Source organism: Phodopus roborovskii, unplaced genomic scaffold (genome assembly GCF_943737965.1).
Source record: "Phodopus roborovskii unplaced genomic scaffold, PHOROB, whole genome shotgun sequence".
Taxonomy (NCBI): Eukaryota; Metazoa; Chordata; class Mammalia; order Rodentia; family Cricetidae; genus Phodopus; species Phodopus roborovskii.
This window is the reverse complement of record NW_026125506.1, coordinates 10,308,234-10,324,637: the sequence shown is the minus strand read 5'-3', so window position 1 is coordinate 10,324,637 and position 16,404 is coordinate 10,308,234. Positions and strand designations below refer to the sequence as shown.

The window sequence follows — 16,404 nt, the reverse complement described above, 5'->3', positions numbered from 1 at the left end:
AAGAGGGGTGAGGAGAAACAAACCAGTCAGACGTAAAACCACTTCAGATACAAGTCCTGGACTTGCTGCTTGTGGGGCAGGAGCACAGGCCTTCACACCCCCTCCCACTAATGCTAGCCAAGCCACCAATACTTTCCAAGTCACAGGGGAGACAGGTGTTGCCACAGCAGCCATCCAGTACGAGACATCATGGGTGTCCTGTGTCAGGGCACAGGCTGGGGCTAAAGCTACACTCAAACCAGATCGCACACAGCTCATCAGTGTTCTTCTCCAAGCTACAATCAAACTCGGCCATGAGCATAAACCCCCCACATCAGCCTATAGGGACTCAGGAAGGAACACGCTTGCCCTGTCCAGCCTGTCATACATAACCAGGAAGGCCAACTGAGTCCTCGGCATGCATCAGCTACCCAGAATGAGGCTGCTGCTTCTCAAGCCAACCCTGATACCAGCAGAACACACACAGACTCAGCTCCGGAGGCCCTGAGCCCTGATGCTCCCTGACCATCACAATCCGTCCTGCGAACACTCGGACGGGCCTTGCTAATCAGGTTTTGGAGCCTGAAGCACTGGGCCTGCCTGCCATTCTACCTGTATAGGAGCAGAATGCTCGGGGTGCCCCGGCGGCCCCTGCACACACACGCCTCACCTGAAGGGTGCATATAGGGGAAATGCGCTGTTGTCGAGACTGGAATGGGCTGTAGTGCACTTTGAGCGAGGGCGGCCTGGGGACCGCCGGGTGGCTGTGTCGTCATTAGCATCATTGGCGCATGGGCAGTTGGATGAGAAGGAACCATTCCTGACTGTACATGAGCCTGAAACAGAGAGCTCTTTTACGCATACAGGCAACATCTCCGTCTTAAACAACAAGTCAACTGTTCCTTTCATTGGACTGGGACTCAAGAAGGGGCAAGATGGAGTCCTTGAGGCAGATCCTGTAGGGGTAGGATGGGGAAGCTGGCCACAACCTCCTAGTCCCCAGTGTCTGCTCACAGATTATCACAAAGGGAAGGTCTTCACCAAGAGCAGGCCTCTATTGGGGAGGGAGGGGCACGTACTTAACTTGCTATGGCACGGGGCCAAAGACATCAATGTCCTTTTCAATTCAGAAAGCAACTGACAAGGAAAGGCCTGTGGAGACTGCCTCCCCAGCACCCTTAGCTTCCTGAGTCTTTCCTCTTCTGCCCTCCCCAAGTCGCCATAGGTGCTCCAGAAATAGGGTGAAGCAGCACTTAGGCCCCTCACTCTAAAAGCTTGGCTGATGGAGCAAATGGCGCAGTTAGTGGCTCCAATAAGATGAGAACGATCTGAAGTTGGGTCAGCCTGGTGCACTGCACCAAGTGGCAACAAGTTTAACTTAGAAAAGTGATGTTGGCTGACCGGCCGGTGAGCCCGACCTTGGTTCTGCAGGGAGTGGGCAGAGCAGGAAGAGGCTGCTTCCTGCCTCCCATCCTGTGCACTGCTCTAGACCATCACCCCAGCGAAGTGCTGGTTCACACGTTCAAACAGGCCCATGGCTCTCTGCTTTCCCTAAGTTAGCTTCTTACTCTTCTACACAAACACACAATTGAGGTTTGGGAAGAGCCCATCTTAATTCGCAGCCTCTGCTAGACACTTACAGGACCCTGACTCTAAGTTCCACTCCACCAAAGCACAGTGACCAAACTGGCTCCCTCCCCACTGTCACCAGCCAATCAACAGGAGTCTATCCTACAGACCCTTAGCTCTGGGGAAAGGACACCTAGTAACAAACTAGCCTTCTGCAAGAGACCCAACTGCACAGCATCTCTAGCTCACACCTTGCCAGAGCCTCACTGGCGCACGGTGACAGGAAATGGAGTCATTCAGTAACCCTAAGTGAGACCTGCCTCTGGGAGCTGCGATCAAAGTAGCAGAGATACCTGATGCAGCCACCTCACATTAAGAGCCATAGAGGTCTCCTTGGCCCTGGGCTGCCCTGGAGCTTCAGTTACACTGCACCATAGTCCAAGGCCAAGAGCTCAGGAAGCACAACACAGGATTGCAGCAGATAGAGGGTAACCAGGCAAACAACTGAGACACGTCTCGGAATTCGTGTGACTAAAATTCAAGTTAACAGGCCTAGTGCAGTCACCTCAGAGGCTGAGAACCATTGAAACCCTGCCTACCATCCCTGCCAGGCTCCCGTGTGTGTGTGTGTGTGTGTGTGTGTGTGTGTGTGTGTGTGTGTGTGTGTGTAGAGGTGTCTGTGTGTGTACACATAGACACATAATAGTGGTTAAGCTAGATAGACGGAGCAAAGCAGACACAGAAAGGAAAGGACTGGGGTGCATTCCAGACTCAAGAGTTTTAAGGTCTCAGCTGGGAAATGCTAAGTCACAATTTCACTGATCCCATCACAAAGTCATAGCAACATTCACTGAGGGCCAGGAGATCACATACTAAGCAGGGAGGGGGAGACAGGCAGATGGCACCACACACAGGGGTTCCTGGCTTGGGGAGCATCTGGCTCCTTGCTGCTTATCTGACAACCACCGCACCCTACATGGCTAATGCTGGTTTACCTGAGGTACGTGGGCCATGTGGGGAGGGGTGGTATATGCCGGCTGAACATGAGAAGGATGGATGGTGAAGACAGTCTGTTGTGCTGCTGGGAAACTGCTCTGTGGAGACTGTGTATTAGAGGCAGGTGTCATGGAAGGTGGGGTTGGTGCCAGCCCCGCGTGGTAAATGGCTGACTGCTGCTGTGGACTGGCCAGATGAAGAGCTTGGGCGGCCTGGTGCTGATGGTGCTGCAAAGCAATGGGAAACTTCTTTACTGAGAAGCCATTAGGGTCAGAGCTTCACACACTATAGACAGCAGAAGTCCCACCCCATCCCATCATGCCTGGGCGATGCAGGAAGAAGAGCATCCAGGGCATCTCCTGTCCAGATGGTCTTTCCTGGGTTCTCAAGCCCCAGTCTCAGCCTGGCAGTCACAGGTACAAACAAGCAGAGGTGAAGCAACTGACAAGATGCCAGGCTATCAACTGCCCCACTAGCTAAGCTGAATAAAGAAGCCAACAGGCAGCTCAGTGGTGTCAGCGGCGGCACACACCTCTAATCCCCAGCACTTGGGAGGCACAGGCAGATCTGTGTTGAGTTTGAGGCCAGTATGGTCTACAAAATGAGTTCTAGGATAGTCAGAACTACTACACTGGGGGTGGGGGGGGGTGTAGGAGGGGAGGGGGGGAGAAGCGCATTATTGAGTGGCTTCAGGAATTCCAGGCAGTTCTTTAGACTTAACAAAGAACTTTAAGCTAAAATAGCTTTTCCACACTCGTGTTTCCAGCACGTACCCTTAGGGTATGGCTTACTTGACACTTCCAAGGCCTCCCCTGAAGCTACATAAGGATGGCTGCCTCACACCTGCTGATCACACAGACTTGTAAGTGGCAGGACAAGGAAGCAGCAGGGCATGTACAGGCCACACTCTCCTTACCTGAACAGGGCTGGGTGCAGGATGACTTCCACCATGCTGGCTTTGTTGCTGTCCAGTGGGAGTAGCCGAAGGCTGAGGATGGGGTGTATGTGGATGCAGGGTAGCATTAGGATGTGCATACTGCTGAGCAAGGGAGCCCGTGGAAACTGAGGCAAAAGGAAAAGGAATGTATACAGTTGATACATGCTGATGACCAATGCCAGCCTGCTATGCCTCACTGAATGCTTTCACGACCACTACAATGTAAAACCATGCATGCCACTGGCACTGTTTGCACCCATTTACATCAGAGACTGGAAAACAGATACAAGGGCTCTGCTCTGCTTCACAAGATCAGCATTTAGCTCACATGATACATTAACATCCACTTAACTTGAATTTACAAAAAATAGTCCCATTTCTCTTGGAGGCAGAAACAACTCCAAAAGTCACTCTGGCTTACATGAAGGCAGGTGCAGCCTGTCCATCATCTGGCTATCCTCACCATGCTACTGTCCTAAAGTCTTCAGTGCCCACATCAGTGAAGCTGGGTGGTAAGGACAAGGTCATTGCCATGTCAGTCAAAGCATCCATCCCACTCCTAATTCCTACTGAGGAGCTCCTAATAAATCCTGGAACATGAAACAGCCCACCCTATCCTGTTTGCTAGAGTAACACCAAAGGAAACATGGTGATCCTAATGTGATCATAAAGACAAAAGACCCAAAGGCAGCTCTTTATCCATGTGGTATAGGCCCCACCTTGGTACCAAACAAGATCAAGTATCAGGCAAACCTCAACAGCAGGTTGAGCATGAAAAGCCTGGGAAGGCCTCACTCACTGCTTCTGTGGCTCTGGATAGCTCATGGGTTCAAACTTAACAGCAAGCAGAAAATAAAGTGCTCTCAAGTCATAGGTCTACCAGCACCAGACCCTTACCCCTTCACAGCCAAGCTGTCACACCACATTCATGCTCTTTAGATAATACGTCAGCAAACATGGAACGTGGCAGAGAAGCAAAAATAAGAGTCAGCAAAGATCCTGACAATGGCCAGCATGGAGGACTCTGGCTGTATACCACCTCAGTGGTACAGAGGGTCATGGACAATAAACAGTCCTGAGATGTGTCACAGTGCAGGGCACTCTCTTCCCAATAGTGTGGTCTTCAATGGTGAATGCATTTCAGAGGGCAAAGCAGAAATGTCAGAGCTGGGATGACCTGTGCACCAGACCACCAAAGCCACAGCTGTCACCAGTGTTCCTCAGTATCCGGGTTAGACTGATGGAGGTGGTTGTTTAGACCCCGGTCAAGCTTCCCAGACTCTAAGAGCCAACAGACATGGCAATGGGAAAACCACACTCATTGTTTATTGTTTCCTTTGTAGCAATCCAACCAAGGGACAGAAACTCAAATTCTACTGACAGGATGTCATAAAGATGGTTGGTAGAGAAGCTCAAGCGGTCTGAAATTTCATTAGTAATTCATTCCTAAGTTTCCACAACATAAACAAGAAAAGGAAAAGGTGTGGAGGTACCACTCCAGGCAGAGCTGTGACCAGAAAGCCCTGAATTCCAGCTCAAGAACAGAAGGGGAAACAACAGATAACTCTGAAGGAAGCTCTAGGCAATGCTGCACTGCCTTCACCATGGAAACACAGCCACTTGCAGTAAAAGTGATCATGTTCAAGTCTCACAACTAAATCAGTCAATTGGAAAAATGTAAAAGTCTGGATATTGCCATCTGTAAAAAAGAAAAAAAATTAAGATTTTTTACTCTCTTCTTTTTCTTTCATTTATTTCCCAAGTTGGCCTGGAGCCCACCATCCTCCTGACTACATCAAACCATACATACTCAGCCAGGATGAAATAACTTTACTACTACCTCACATTTTATGCTGAGGATTGAAGCCAGAGCATCCTGCACACTAAGTACAAGTCTACCACAAAATTAACACCCTTAGCCATGTTTGTAAAACTTATAGGAGGGGCCTAATGGAGCCTTCAATTCTCATTATGTAGTTCAAACTCATTATGTAGCTCAGGATGACCTTGAACTTCTAAGAGAATGTAGCTTCTCACATGATGGGTTATGATTTTGCTACCATATCCAGTTTTGATTTATTTTCATATACAAGGTCTTGCTACATTGCCTGACTAGCTCCAAACTCGTAGGCTCAACCAAACTTCCTGCTTTAGCTTTTTCAATAGGCAAGACATACATTATGCCAACTTTAACTATGCACTTAAAAACCTTAAAAATTATTATTATTGGTGTGTGTGTGTGTGTGTGTGTCTACCAAGGGTGGGAGTGGAGAACATGACACGGCTTTCATGTGGTAGCCAGAAGAGCTGGTTTTCTCCTTCTGCATTTTTGTGGATTCTGGAACTCCAGTTGCCAAGGTTACACAAACAGTGAGTTTGCATCATTGAGCCAACTTGCAGGCCCTATATATACACATCTTTTGAAAAGATTTAGTTTTACTACATGCATGTATTTTGCCTGTATATAAGTAAGTTTGTGCAATACATGTATGCAGTGCCCACAGAGACCAGAAGAGTGCACTGGATCCCTTGGAACTGGAGTTATAGATGGTTGTGAGCAGCCATGTGGGTGCTGGGAACCAAACCTGGGTCCTCTTACAAGAGTAGCTAGTGCTCTTAACACTGACTGAGCGGTCTCTCCAGGCCCACTATTCATTTTAACAATATCTCTGCAGTGTAAGGATCTCAAAATGGCTGAATCCACACAATCTTTGTCTATAAAAGCCCCAGACTGAAACAGAGATCACCTTCCTCCTAAACACCAAGTAACAACTCCTTAGAAGTAAAAGCCAGAGCTATGAGAAGCACAATAAAGCTGCAGACATCACGTTCACAAGCATCACTAGAAATGTTTTCATCTGCTTATTTTCTGCCTCAAAGTCTAAAACAAGCACCTTAGAGAGTAACTTTTCCCCTTGCTACAAAGCGAGAACTAGGGAAATGGGACCTCACACAGGTACCCACTTAGCAGCAGAGTTAAGAGTGACACAAAGCAGGGAGAGGGAGAAGAGCTTAAAGAGCCGAGATGGGTGAAGGAAGCAGAGCATGGTACATAAGAGCACAGTTCAGGGAGACTGGAGAACAAGGGCTTCAGCTAAAGAAGGATTAATGGTTTCTGCTCTACGGTTAACTACCTGGGAAGTTAAAAAGACTGAATCCTCTCAGAAGCTCTGAAATGGGTATTCACTAACTAACCCACTGCTTACAAGGCTTGGGCAGCCTTATGAGAGCTGGGCAAGGTGAGGCAAACTGTTTCTTTATATACATATTTAAAATTATAAATTGCCATTAGTCATTTTTTTTTTTTAAATTAACTACATTCAGTCCACAGGGCCACATGTTCAATCTGTAAATAGATTCTGTTATTTTCACCTTGGTTGCACAAGTTATTGGTAATCATCAGCATTGGAAAACAACACTGAAAACTAGCAGAGCATGATTCTCCAACTCCAACACTAATTCCAAAAGGGGGATACCACTCAAAGAAGGAAATTTTAGGAGGGGAAGGGGTTAAGAGACAACTAACCAAACCAAAGCGAAGCGAAGCAGCAGTCAAGAGACTTCTACTGCAGTAGAAGGCAGTGGTGACTAAAGCCCTACTGGTTGCTGTGGCTTTAGTGGTGGCTCCTTCCAGGAGGAAGCTATGCTCAGGCTGTTTAGTGCTCAGGGATGATGATTAAAGACCTTTTGGCCATTTACAGGAAAGTGACCGTACCAGAGACAGACAGCAGGATGATGAGGATAACTGCATTTTGAGACCTCAAACTGTGTCCTTAGAGCCCTCCTCACAGTACAGTCAACAAGACTGCTTTCCCAAGAACATAAAGGACTCCATTTGTTAACTTATCCCCGACACTAAAAACTGGCAACTTAATTTGGATACCAAGGCTTGGCACAATTGATAAAAATTTAAGGTCAAAATATTTCCAAAACCCTGTATCTGATGATTAGTAGTCATTCCAATTAACCCAAAAATTAGTTCCTCAGTGTTCTCTAGAACTCATGCTTCATATGAAGTAACATCAGCAGCACATCTTTCTCAAGGGTCTCTACTACCAAAGATGACCAAAACGGACAAAATCCATACACCAAGTTCACTTGGGGAAGTAGGCAGCCTGGACCTCATACTGTTAGCCTCGAGGCCTGTGCTTCCAGAGGCCTTCTCATGCTGAAGGGAACTCTAGTCACCCCTACCATATCTGCTCCAAGTACTCTAAGCCTCCAGTCACGCAAAGACAGACAAGACAGGTCTGCCTCTATAAGTACTACCTTCATCCATCCTTTGCTATAGGAACCCCAGTGAGGACACTTATCTGTCATGCCAGGTCACAACAAAACTAATGCTTTTAGCTGTATACTAAGTTTGTATATAAAATAGTATTAGTTGTTCAGAAAGTTTTCCTGAGTGAGAAAAACATATGGTGTTTCTACACAGCTACACTCTTGCTTTGTATGCAAAAACTTGCTTCCTGAAATAGCTCAGTCTTTCTTTGTCCCCAACCTTATTAAATGGGCAAATTCTTCTGTCAAAACTCTGAATTATACAAACACAGCTACAAGTTTTTTGTTTTTGTTTCCATACTAGGGAATGGATTCAGGATCTAGTGCATGCTAGGGCAAGTACTCTACCACTGAGCCACATCCCCAGACCCAACATGCATACTTTGATTCTGTCTAGCAGAAGGAAAATACTCTTTAAAATGTATCCTTTAGTGTTTACTGTGTAAATTAAAATTAGTATAAAAAACCCAACTCACTGGCAAAGTAGAAAGAAGGGCTTGTCTCCTTGTTGTATGGTAATTTGGGACATGCTGAATTTGGGAAATAGAAAGGTAAATTAGCCTCTTGAGGTGTGCATTCCTGGTGCTCTGGAAAGGCCGATACATTCAGTGATCTTTTGTATTCACGCACGGTTCGTTTTGACCGGGGGTGACCAGCACTGTAAATAAGCATTGCTGCAGAGATTTACAAGCCAACAGGACTCAACTGGAAGGCTTCCCTTCTGTACTGAGGGAGCAAGTCCGCATGCTGACTTGTTTAAATAAAAAGAGTAAGATTATTATCTGATACAGAACCATTAACTAATAAAAAGATCAACATGGCATCCATCAAACAGCCTTGATATATAAACAATGTACCAAGATAATGCAATACTTAAGCAAATCCATGATACACAATTTTCTATAGTAGCATATATGTCATCACAGGCCCCTGGCTCTGCTGAACATGCAGGTTCGATATAAAAATGTAAATACATTATACCATTTTTTACTAAAATGTGTCTGTATAAAAGTGCATCATTAGAGCACCTGGGAGAATGCATACCAACATTAACAAGTGGTTGTCAGGCAGACAGATGAGATATTTTATTTCTGTTTATTGTACTTAAAAAAGTATTTGCATTGAACCACACATTAAAAATATTTAGCCAGGTGTGGCTGTGCACACCGCTCATCTCAGCACTTGGAAGGCAGAGGCAAGTAGATCTCGGGGAGTTTAAGGACAGCCTGGTCTACATATCAAGTTCCAGGCTAGCCAGAGCTAAATAAAGAGTCGCTGTCTTTTCAGGAAAGTGGAGGTGGAAAGAGGAGGTGCACATTCTGTTCTTCTGGCCGACCTGTCAGTTAGGCCTTAGCATTGTTTCTGAAAATGAAACCATTGGTGGAATATGAACTCAGAAGAGCAGGAGCCTGGATATGAAGAGGCAGAAGTTAAAGTCACTTCTTAGGAGGGCACAGGTAGCATGATGAGGTGCTAACTAAAGTCCTTTCTTAAAAGAGTACAAGGTTAGCTGGGCAGTGGTGGCACACCCCTTTAATCCCAGCACTCGGGAGGCAGAGGCAGATGGATCTCTGTGAGTTTGAGGCCAGCCTGGTCTACAAGAGCTAGTTCCAGGACAGGCTCCAAAACAATACAGAGAAACCCTGTCTCAAAAAAAACAAAACAGAAGAGTACAAGGTTATATGTGATATAGTCTCCTTATCATGAAGGCCCTTGCCTTGACTGTACCAGTAACCACCAACAAAAAGGAACAAAAAGGAAATGTGAAATTAGCATTAACAACTGGGGCAAAGCACCACGTCACAAAATCTGCAGTTATCTAGAAGTTAATGTAATTCAAGCATCTGATTTCTTGAGTTATATAAAATACATACTTTTCAAAGGAAATGAACATAAAACTAGCATTCCCATACAACAGTTTTCAAACAGTATTTTGGCATAACTGACCAGAGGAAGAACCAAACTAACTGAAATTACTGGCAAGGTGTACTGACAAACTTAGCTGTATGATCAACGCAAACCCAGATGACCAGTCCCACTTGCCTACAAGCAGGGTGCTTCTGCAGGGCTGCACTGTAAACTTCAGCTCCAGAGTTCCCTCGTAATTCAATGGGGGCATGCCAGAAGACAGGAGGGGAGAAGCGCTCTGCTGAACATGCAGTAACCACAAGTGTCCACAATCTAACCAGCTTGTAAACCAAGCCTTTAACAAGCTGGAAACTTTGGGGAAGCATGCCCGCTGCAGGAAAGCCAGCAAGAGGATCTCCAGAGTCTTTCCATACAAGTTCCAGGGAACACACACTAAAGGACACATCATGATGAAAAGAGGAACCGGGCCAGTCTGTCACTTTATACATCAAATAACAGGGGGACTTGTATTTGAGATAGGGTTTTCTATGCCACCCAGACTGGTCTCTGAACTTCTGATCCTCCTTTTTTCCTGGCATCCACAGGCTGAGATATATACATGCTCACCATGCCAGAAATACAGATGGACTTCTTGAAAGCACAGCAATTGCCCTATTTTTAATTCTAAACATCTAGTGCAAAATATAGCAATAATAATTGAAAACTCCTAATTATTAATGTGGAACAAGCAGACTTCAGAATTTTTAAAAGGCAAATGTTTTCCATGGTGTATATCCTAACTACTAATGAGTTCCAGTGGCAGGTGTGCATTAGCTCAAGTGCATGTGTGTAGTTACAAATTACCCAACCCTAGTCTTGTGCCCAATCCTAGTCTTAATCAGCCAACAAAGTTACAACCATCAAAAAGGATCAAGCAAGTATTTATCAGAGCTATAAACATAACTGCCCTGCATATGCTCATTTAAGGCATCAGACTAAAACAACTACAAAACAATGTCTGTACAGCTGCACACACTTATAATCTTAGTCCTAAATGTACACTTCTCAATTGTATGAATAAGCAATCCTTGGGGTGTTAGGCAGATGGCTCAGTCAATAAAGTTCTTACTTTGAATGAATAAGCAATACCCATGTAATATTCCACAAACGCTGAACTGCCACTATGAAAATAATGTTAAATCTGTCACAGTGTCATTTAAAGCTGGTAGTAATTCCAGGTGTGCTGTTAAAACGCAGATACGTGATAAGAAGTGAAAGGAAGAAGGATGGTACACCTTTTCCTGCAAGGCTTAGGCAGAGTGAGTACAATGAATGACCCAGGCAGAAAGGAAGGACGTTCTCTATTACGTCATTACTATATTTTTCCTTCTGAAACAGGGTCTCACTATGTAGAGCTTGCCGTCATGGAATTTACTATGTAGACTAGGCCTGCCTCTGCCTCCCAAGTGCTAAGATTAAAGGTGTGTCCCTCCTGGCACATGTCATCATTTTTTAAAGGAGAAACAAGTCAAGACAGAGGAACTAGGTACAAAGCAGAAATAGATTGTAAGACTCTGAATGTCAGAGTCAGGTTACTTTTACTTCTTGTTTCTGAGGTAGAGTCTCTGTGTTGCCCAGGCTGGTCTCTAAGGCCTGGGCTTAAGTGCTCCTCCCATGTCAGTCCCCACCCCAACCCCAGAGGCTAGTACATTTGGTCACACCACCACATCTCTCTCAAACTATTCCTAAACAAAGTAGCTTTTCAGAGCTTTAAAACAAGTACAGTCAGACACACAGAAAAGACAATAAAATGTTTCCTACCATACATCGCATGCGTCTGCTCATGGGCCCCGAACTGAGTTGCCGAGGAAGATACTAAACCAGGCTGTGCATGTGCTGGTGGTGCCATCATTCTGGCATTACCCTGTATGACAGGGCTGTACACATGAGGATGCTGTGTTTAGACAAAAAGAAAGAAAGAAAAGAAGCTTATACCGTGTGGGTTTTAGTTATTCTTTTTCTAAAGATTCAGTGTGTGTGTGTGTGTGTGTGTGTGTGTGTGTGTGTGTGTGTGTGTGCGCGCGCACATGCACTCATGTCTGTGTTATTGCTTGAAGAGGCCAGAATAAGGCATCAGCTCCCCTGAATGTGGAGTTACAGGGGGCTGTGAGCTGCTATGTGGGCGCTGGGAACCAATCCTAGGTTTTCTCAAAAGCAGGACACGCTCCTCTGAACCATTACTCCAGCCTAGTTAGTTCCAATCCCTACCTTCATGGTTCCCAGAAACACTTCAGAGTTCTCAAGTTTTCACTGGATGCATCCTTTTGAAATTCTTTATTTTTTTTTAAATTTATGATATGCTTATTTTATGTATATGAGCATGTGCCTACTTATCTGTGTACTGTATGTGTGTAGGTGTCCATGGAGATCAAAGGAGGGTGTCAGATCTCTGAAATAGTTACAGGTGGTTGTGAGCCACCAGAAATGGGTATTGGACACCCTTGTACAAAAGCATCACAAGCCACCTCCCCACCTGGCTTCCAGTGCACCAGTCACGAATATACATGCAGGCAAAATAATCATACATGTAGAATAAAGTATAAATCTAAAAATTTATTATAATTGTAACTTGCAATGAAAGCTCCCAACTCCTTAAGCATCTAATACCATAAAACAAAGCCCAAAACTACCTAACTATATGAACAGTTGGAACGAGATGTTGTAACTCTCTAAGGAGTTACAATAAGCGAGGCCCTCCTGGCCTTACCTGAGACTGATAATGCGGCACATGCTGAACTAGAGGCTGACTGGGAAACTGCTGAGGGCTATATGCAACGTACTGAGTGGAGTAAGCGGGCGGGGTGGCTACAATGGGCGGGCCTGCTGCTGAGGCAGGGTGCATCATGGTGCTTTGATGATGCTGGTCTTGTCGCTGCTGGGGCATATTTGGTACTGCAGGAAAGAAAAAGAAACACATTACTAGGAAATGAAACCTCCTCAGCACAATGCATGTACTTATGTGGTGTACAAGGCTCTGTGGGATTTGATACTGATCCTGTTTCTTAATAGCCATCTCACACAGCTCCTACCCACCTCCAGCCACTCTAGACTTCTACTCTCAATCTCAGGAATGCAACTCACCCTTCAGAGTTTACCTGGTCAAGTGGTCTTCTCTTCACCTGGCTTTTATCTCTAACATAAGACATAGTATCAGGCTGGGGGAGGCAGGGGACCACAGGGATTGTCTGATATTCCATATTTTATCATGTGTTTTATGAGAAGGGCATGAAAAGTTTATTTCAGAAGAAAAAACAAATAATGGCAAACAAAAAAAGCCAATACAAATCCAATACCTACTACTTCTTCACTTTCCAACCTGTTTTATTTTGTCAGTCATAATGTTTAGACTCTCTGGAATGTTAAACAACGGCTCAACCACTGAGCTACACTCTCAGCCCAGCTCTCTGTTTCATACAACATCAATCACACCACCAAGTACACCAAGTAGATTTCTAATAGCATCTCTTTCCCCTGCATGTCTTCCGTATTCCTACAAAAATTGCTTTTCCAGATAAATGTCACATAAGAGCTGGGTACACCTTTAATCTAACGCCCAGGAGGTAAGAGGGTCTCTGTGTAGTGCTCACAAACGTGCCGTGAGTTAGCTGTGCCTTTCCTCCCACAAATGCATATTTATCAGTTGTAACTGTCAGATCTGTTTCTGGTGTCATGTTAACTGAAGGGAGGAACTGCATACCTCATGAGGGGTATGGCACCAACAACATATAACATGACTTGTTACTGGGTCAACAGAATTAAAACAACTATTAATGCCTATGTATTTATTATTTTCAATATTTTAAAATGTTGGCTGACATTTAATGACTACTGTAGATTTATATTTTATCTATTTAGAAAGTAAACTAGAAAAATGAAAACAGTAACGAATTTTTCCCCAACATAACACTGACAGTCCCCATGTTAAAAGGTGCCTTAAAAAATAAATGTATAGCCAACCCCCACAAAATATGTTCTATTTATTTATTTGGCTGTAGTGGTTTCTACAAAACTGAATGTATATGCATCTTAGGTTACACTTTACATGGACCACACTTAAACTCTTTGACATCGATGGCTTTTAATTAGGAGCAATTTTGCCCAACAGAGACCATATAGCAGTATCTGGAGACCTTTTTAGTCATCATAATCAAGATAAGAGGAATGCTCCTACTAGGATATAGCGAATGTCAATGAGTAACCCCAGTTCACAAGGGATTTCTCCCCACTGCAGAAATACAAGGCTGGTGGTGAACACCTATAATCCCAACCCTTGGGAGGCAGAGGCAAGTGTATCTCTGTGAGTTCGGTTGGTCTACAGAGTTCCAGGAAAGCCAAGACAGTCGAGGCTCCACAGAGAATTAGAGGCCAGAGTAGACTCAATGACTATCTTAAACAAAACAGAGATATGTATGTGATCTACTTTATGTTAATTCTCTGCTGGTACATTTTCAAACATAAATCCACCAATCTCACAGGATGCATAAAACGTAAATGTGATTTATGGTGAGGGGAAATTGAGGTGGTTTTATGCAAAGATTCCACTGTCATGTAAGAAAAAAAAAAATCTCTGTATGGTTTGTGGAATTTTAACCAGCCAGCATTTTGTATATTTGAAAGAGATTTGAAATACATTTGTCCAGCACCTCAGTTTGTTCAGTAGCAGTGCAGATCTGTAAGGATGCAGTAAACAAACAGGCAGAGACAGCTGCATTTGAAGGACTTTCTAAATTCTGACTGAGAAGATACAAACTGCTGATGTTTCTAGAACAGTTTACAGGCAGTAACTGAGGGAATGCTGCTGGGATCCTTCATTTCTACACAGAACAAGTTATTCTTGAGTTTTTAACTCCATGAAGGGAGACAGTCACCAGGTTAATTTCTAACTCTATTGAGAGTCTGGTAAAAAGGCTCGCTGGAAAAACAAGTATAAAATTCCCAAAGCATACAACATAGTTTTTTTGTTTTTTTTTAAACTTTGGAGACATTGTAAAACAGGCACTGGCGATGGACAGTGTATGCACATATCTTTAATCCCAGCACTGGGGAGACAGAAGCAGGTGGATTTCTAAATTAGAGGCTAGCCTGGTCCACAGAGTGAGTCCTAGGATAGACAGGCCCTGGCAAGTAGTTTGTGTAAGATCTACCTCAGGATAATCCACAGGTCTAATGATGTAAAGCTTTGCAGCAGAAGTTTCTGCTAGAAATCCAAGATGGATGACAGAAGTACCATCACCTCACAAGTCCTAGTGAGTGAATGACTGGATCTGGGACTACAACAGGTCATTAAATGGTAAATGGTAGTACAACACACAGGAAGTAGTTACAGGACGCATGTGGCATGCAAAGTAAATAAATAATAAAAATAAATGAAGGGGTAGGTAAAGGATCTCTCATGTAGCTCAAGATGACCTGGAACACTGAGACAGAGTGCAGGTCTACCCTGTACAACCTCAATGACTTCTACTCTCCCTTCCCTTTCTCCTTCTCTGTGCTTTGACCACCATACATGAGGCTCTGGGCGAAATTCTCAGAAATACCGTGCGCGCGCGCGCGCGCGCGTGTGTGTGTGTGTGTGCGCGCATGTGCGTGCGTGTAAGATTTCCCCAGCTTTGTCCTAGAAATTACTATTATGTAGTAATGCCAATTCCCAGGGTTGGAAGACACGAAAGACTCCTTTAAACAAATACTGCCCAAGGATTCGATCAGCAAGATTCAGATGTGGAAACAATTTAAACAATGCATTCACCATACTTACAAAGGATACAAAGGGGGAAAAAAAACCAAAGGGCAAAAGCAGTAATGAAATCTGTGAGCAGGGGCAGGGAGAAGACTCAGAGTCAGCATTGTGCTGCTCCTACACAGAACAACAGGGCAGCTCACAGCTACCTACAACTCACTTCCCGGACTCCAATACCCTCTTGAGACCTTGGTGCACATACAAATGACCAGGGAAAACAAATACATGAAAATGAATCTTCAAAAAGTTAAATAGCTGGTCAATGAGGGTGCATGCCTTTAATCCCAGAGGCAGAGACAGGCGGTTCTCTGTGAGTTTGAGGCCAGCCTGGTCTACAGAGTGAGTTCCAGGACAGCCAGGACTGTTATACAGAAAATCCCTATGTCGAAAAAACAAACAAAAAAAAAGTAAAATAAATAAACTGAGGGGTGGGGTGGGAGAGATGGAAAGGTCTGTGGTTAAAAGTCTTGGCTGTGAGACTTAAAAAAAAAATTAGAAAGCACTTGTTGGGGGCTGGAGAGATGGCTCAGTGATGGCTCTCCTAGAGGACCCAGGTTCAATTCCCAGCACCATGTGACAGCTAACAATTGTTTATAATTCCAAGATCAGACACCCTTACACAGATATACATACAAGCAAACACCAATGCAAATAAAATAAAAATAAATTGTTTGGAGGAAAAAAAAAAACAAAAACCCACACTTGTTGGGTGGTGGTAGTGCATGACTTTAATCCCACCCAGCACTAGGGAAGCAGAGGCAGGCAGATCTGTCAGTATAAGGCCAGCTTGGTTGACAGAGTGAGTTCCAGGACAGCCAGGGCTACACAAGAGAAACCCTGCCTCAAAAAACCAAACCAAACCCCAAAAAAACCCTCCAGCTCTATGGAATCTGACATCCTCTTTTAGCCTCTTCAAGCAACTTCCAGCATGTGCTATCTCCTCCCTGCCCCACCCCAACTTAAGAAATTTGTTAAGCAACTGCTCTCAACCTCGAGA

The 16,404-nt window shown here is 44.6% G+C and overlaps 1 protein-coding gene across 1 annotated transcript in view; it reads right to left on the bottom strand.

The window, feature by feature from the left end:
* Positions 1-572: 572 nt before the first annotated feature.
* Atxn2 (ataxin 2) overlaps positions 573-16,404 on the bottom strand; it is an 82,402-nt gene continuing 66,570 nt past the window's right edge. Inside the window, exons 19-24 of the mRNA XM_051176591.1 lie at positions 12,378-12,562; positions 11,432-11,564; positions 8,239-8,292; positions 3,461-3,606; positions 2,544-2,771; positions 573-815 (exon numbers count right to left, since the gene is read on the bottom strand). Of these exons, the coding sequence (XP_051032548.1) occupies positions 588-815; positions 2,544-2,771; positions 3,461-3,606; positions 8,239-8,292; positions 11,432-11,564; positions 12,378-12,562 (974 nt within the window). The 3' untranslated portion in view covers positions 573-587. The remainder of the gene's footprint in view (positions 816-2,543; positions 2,772-3,460; positions 3,607-8,238; positions 8,293-11,431; positions 11,565-12,377; positions 12,563-16,404) is intronic.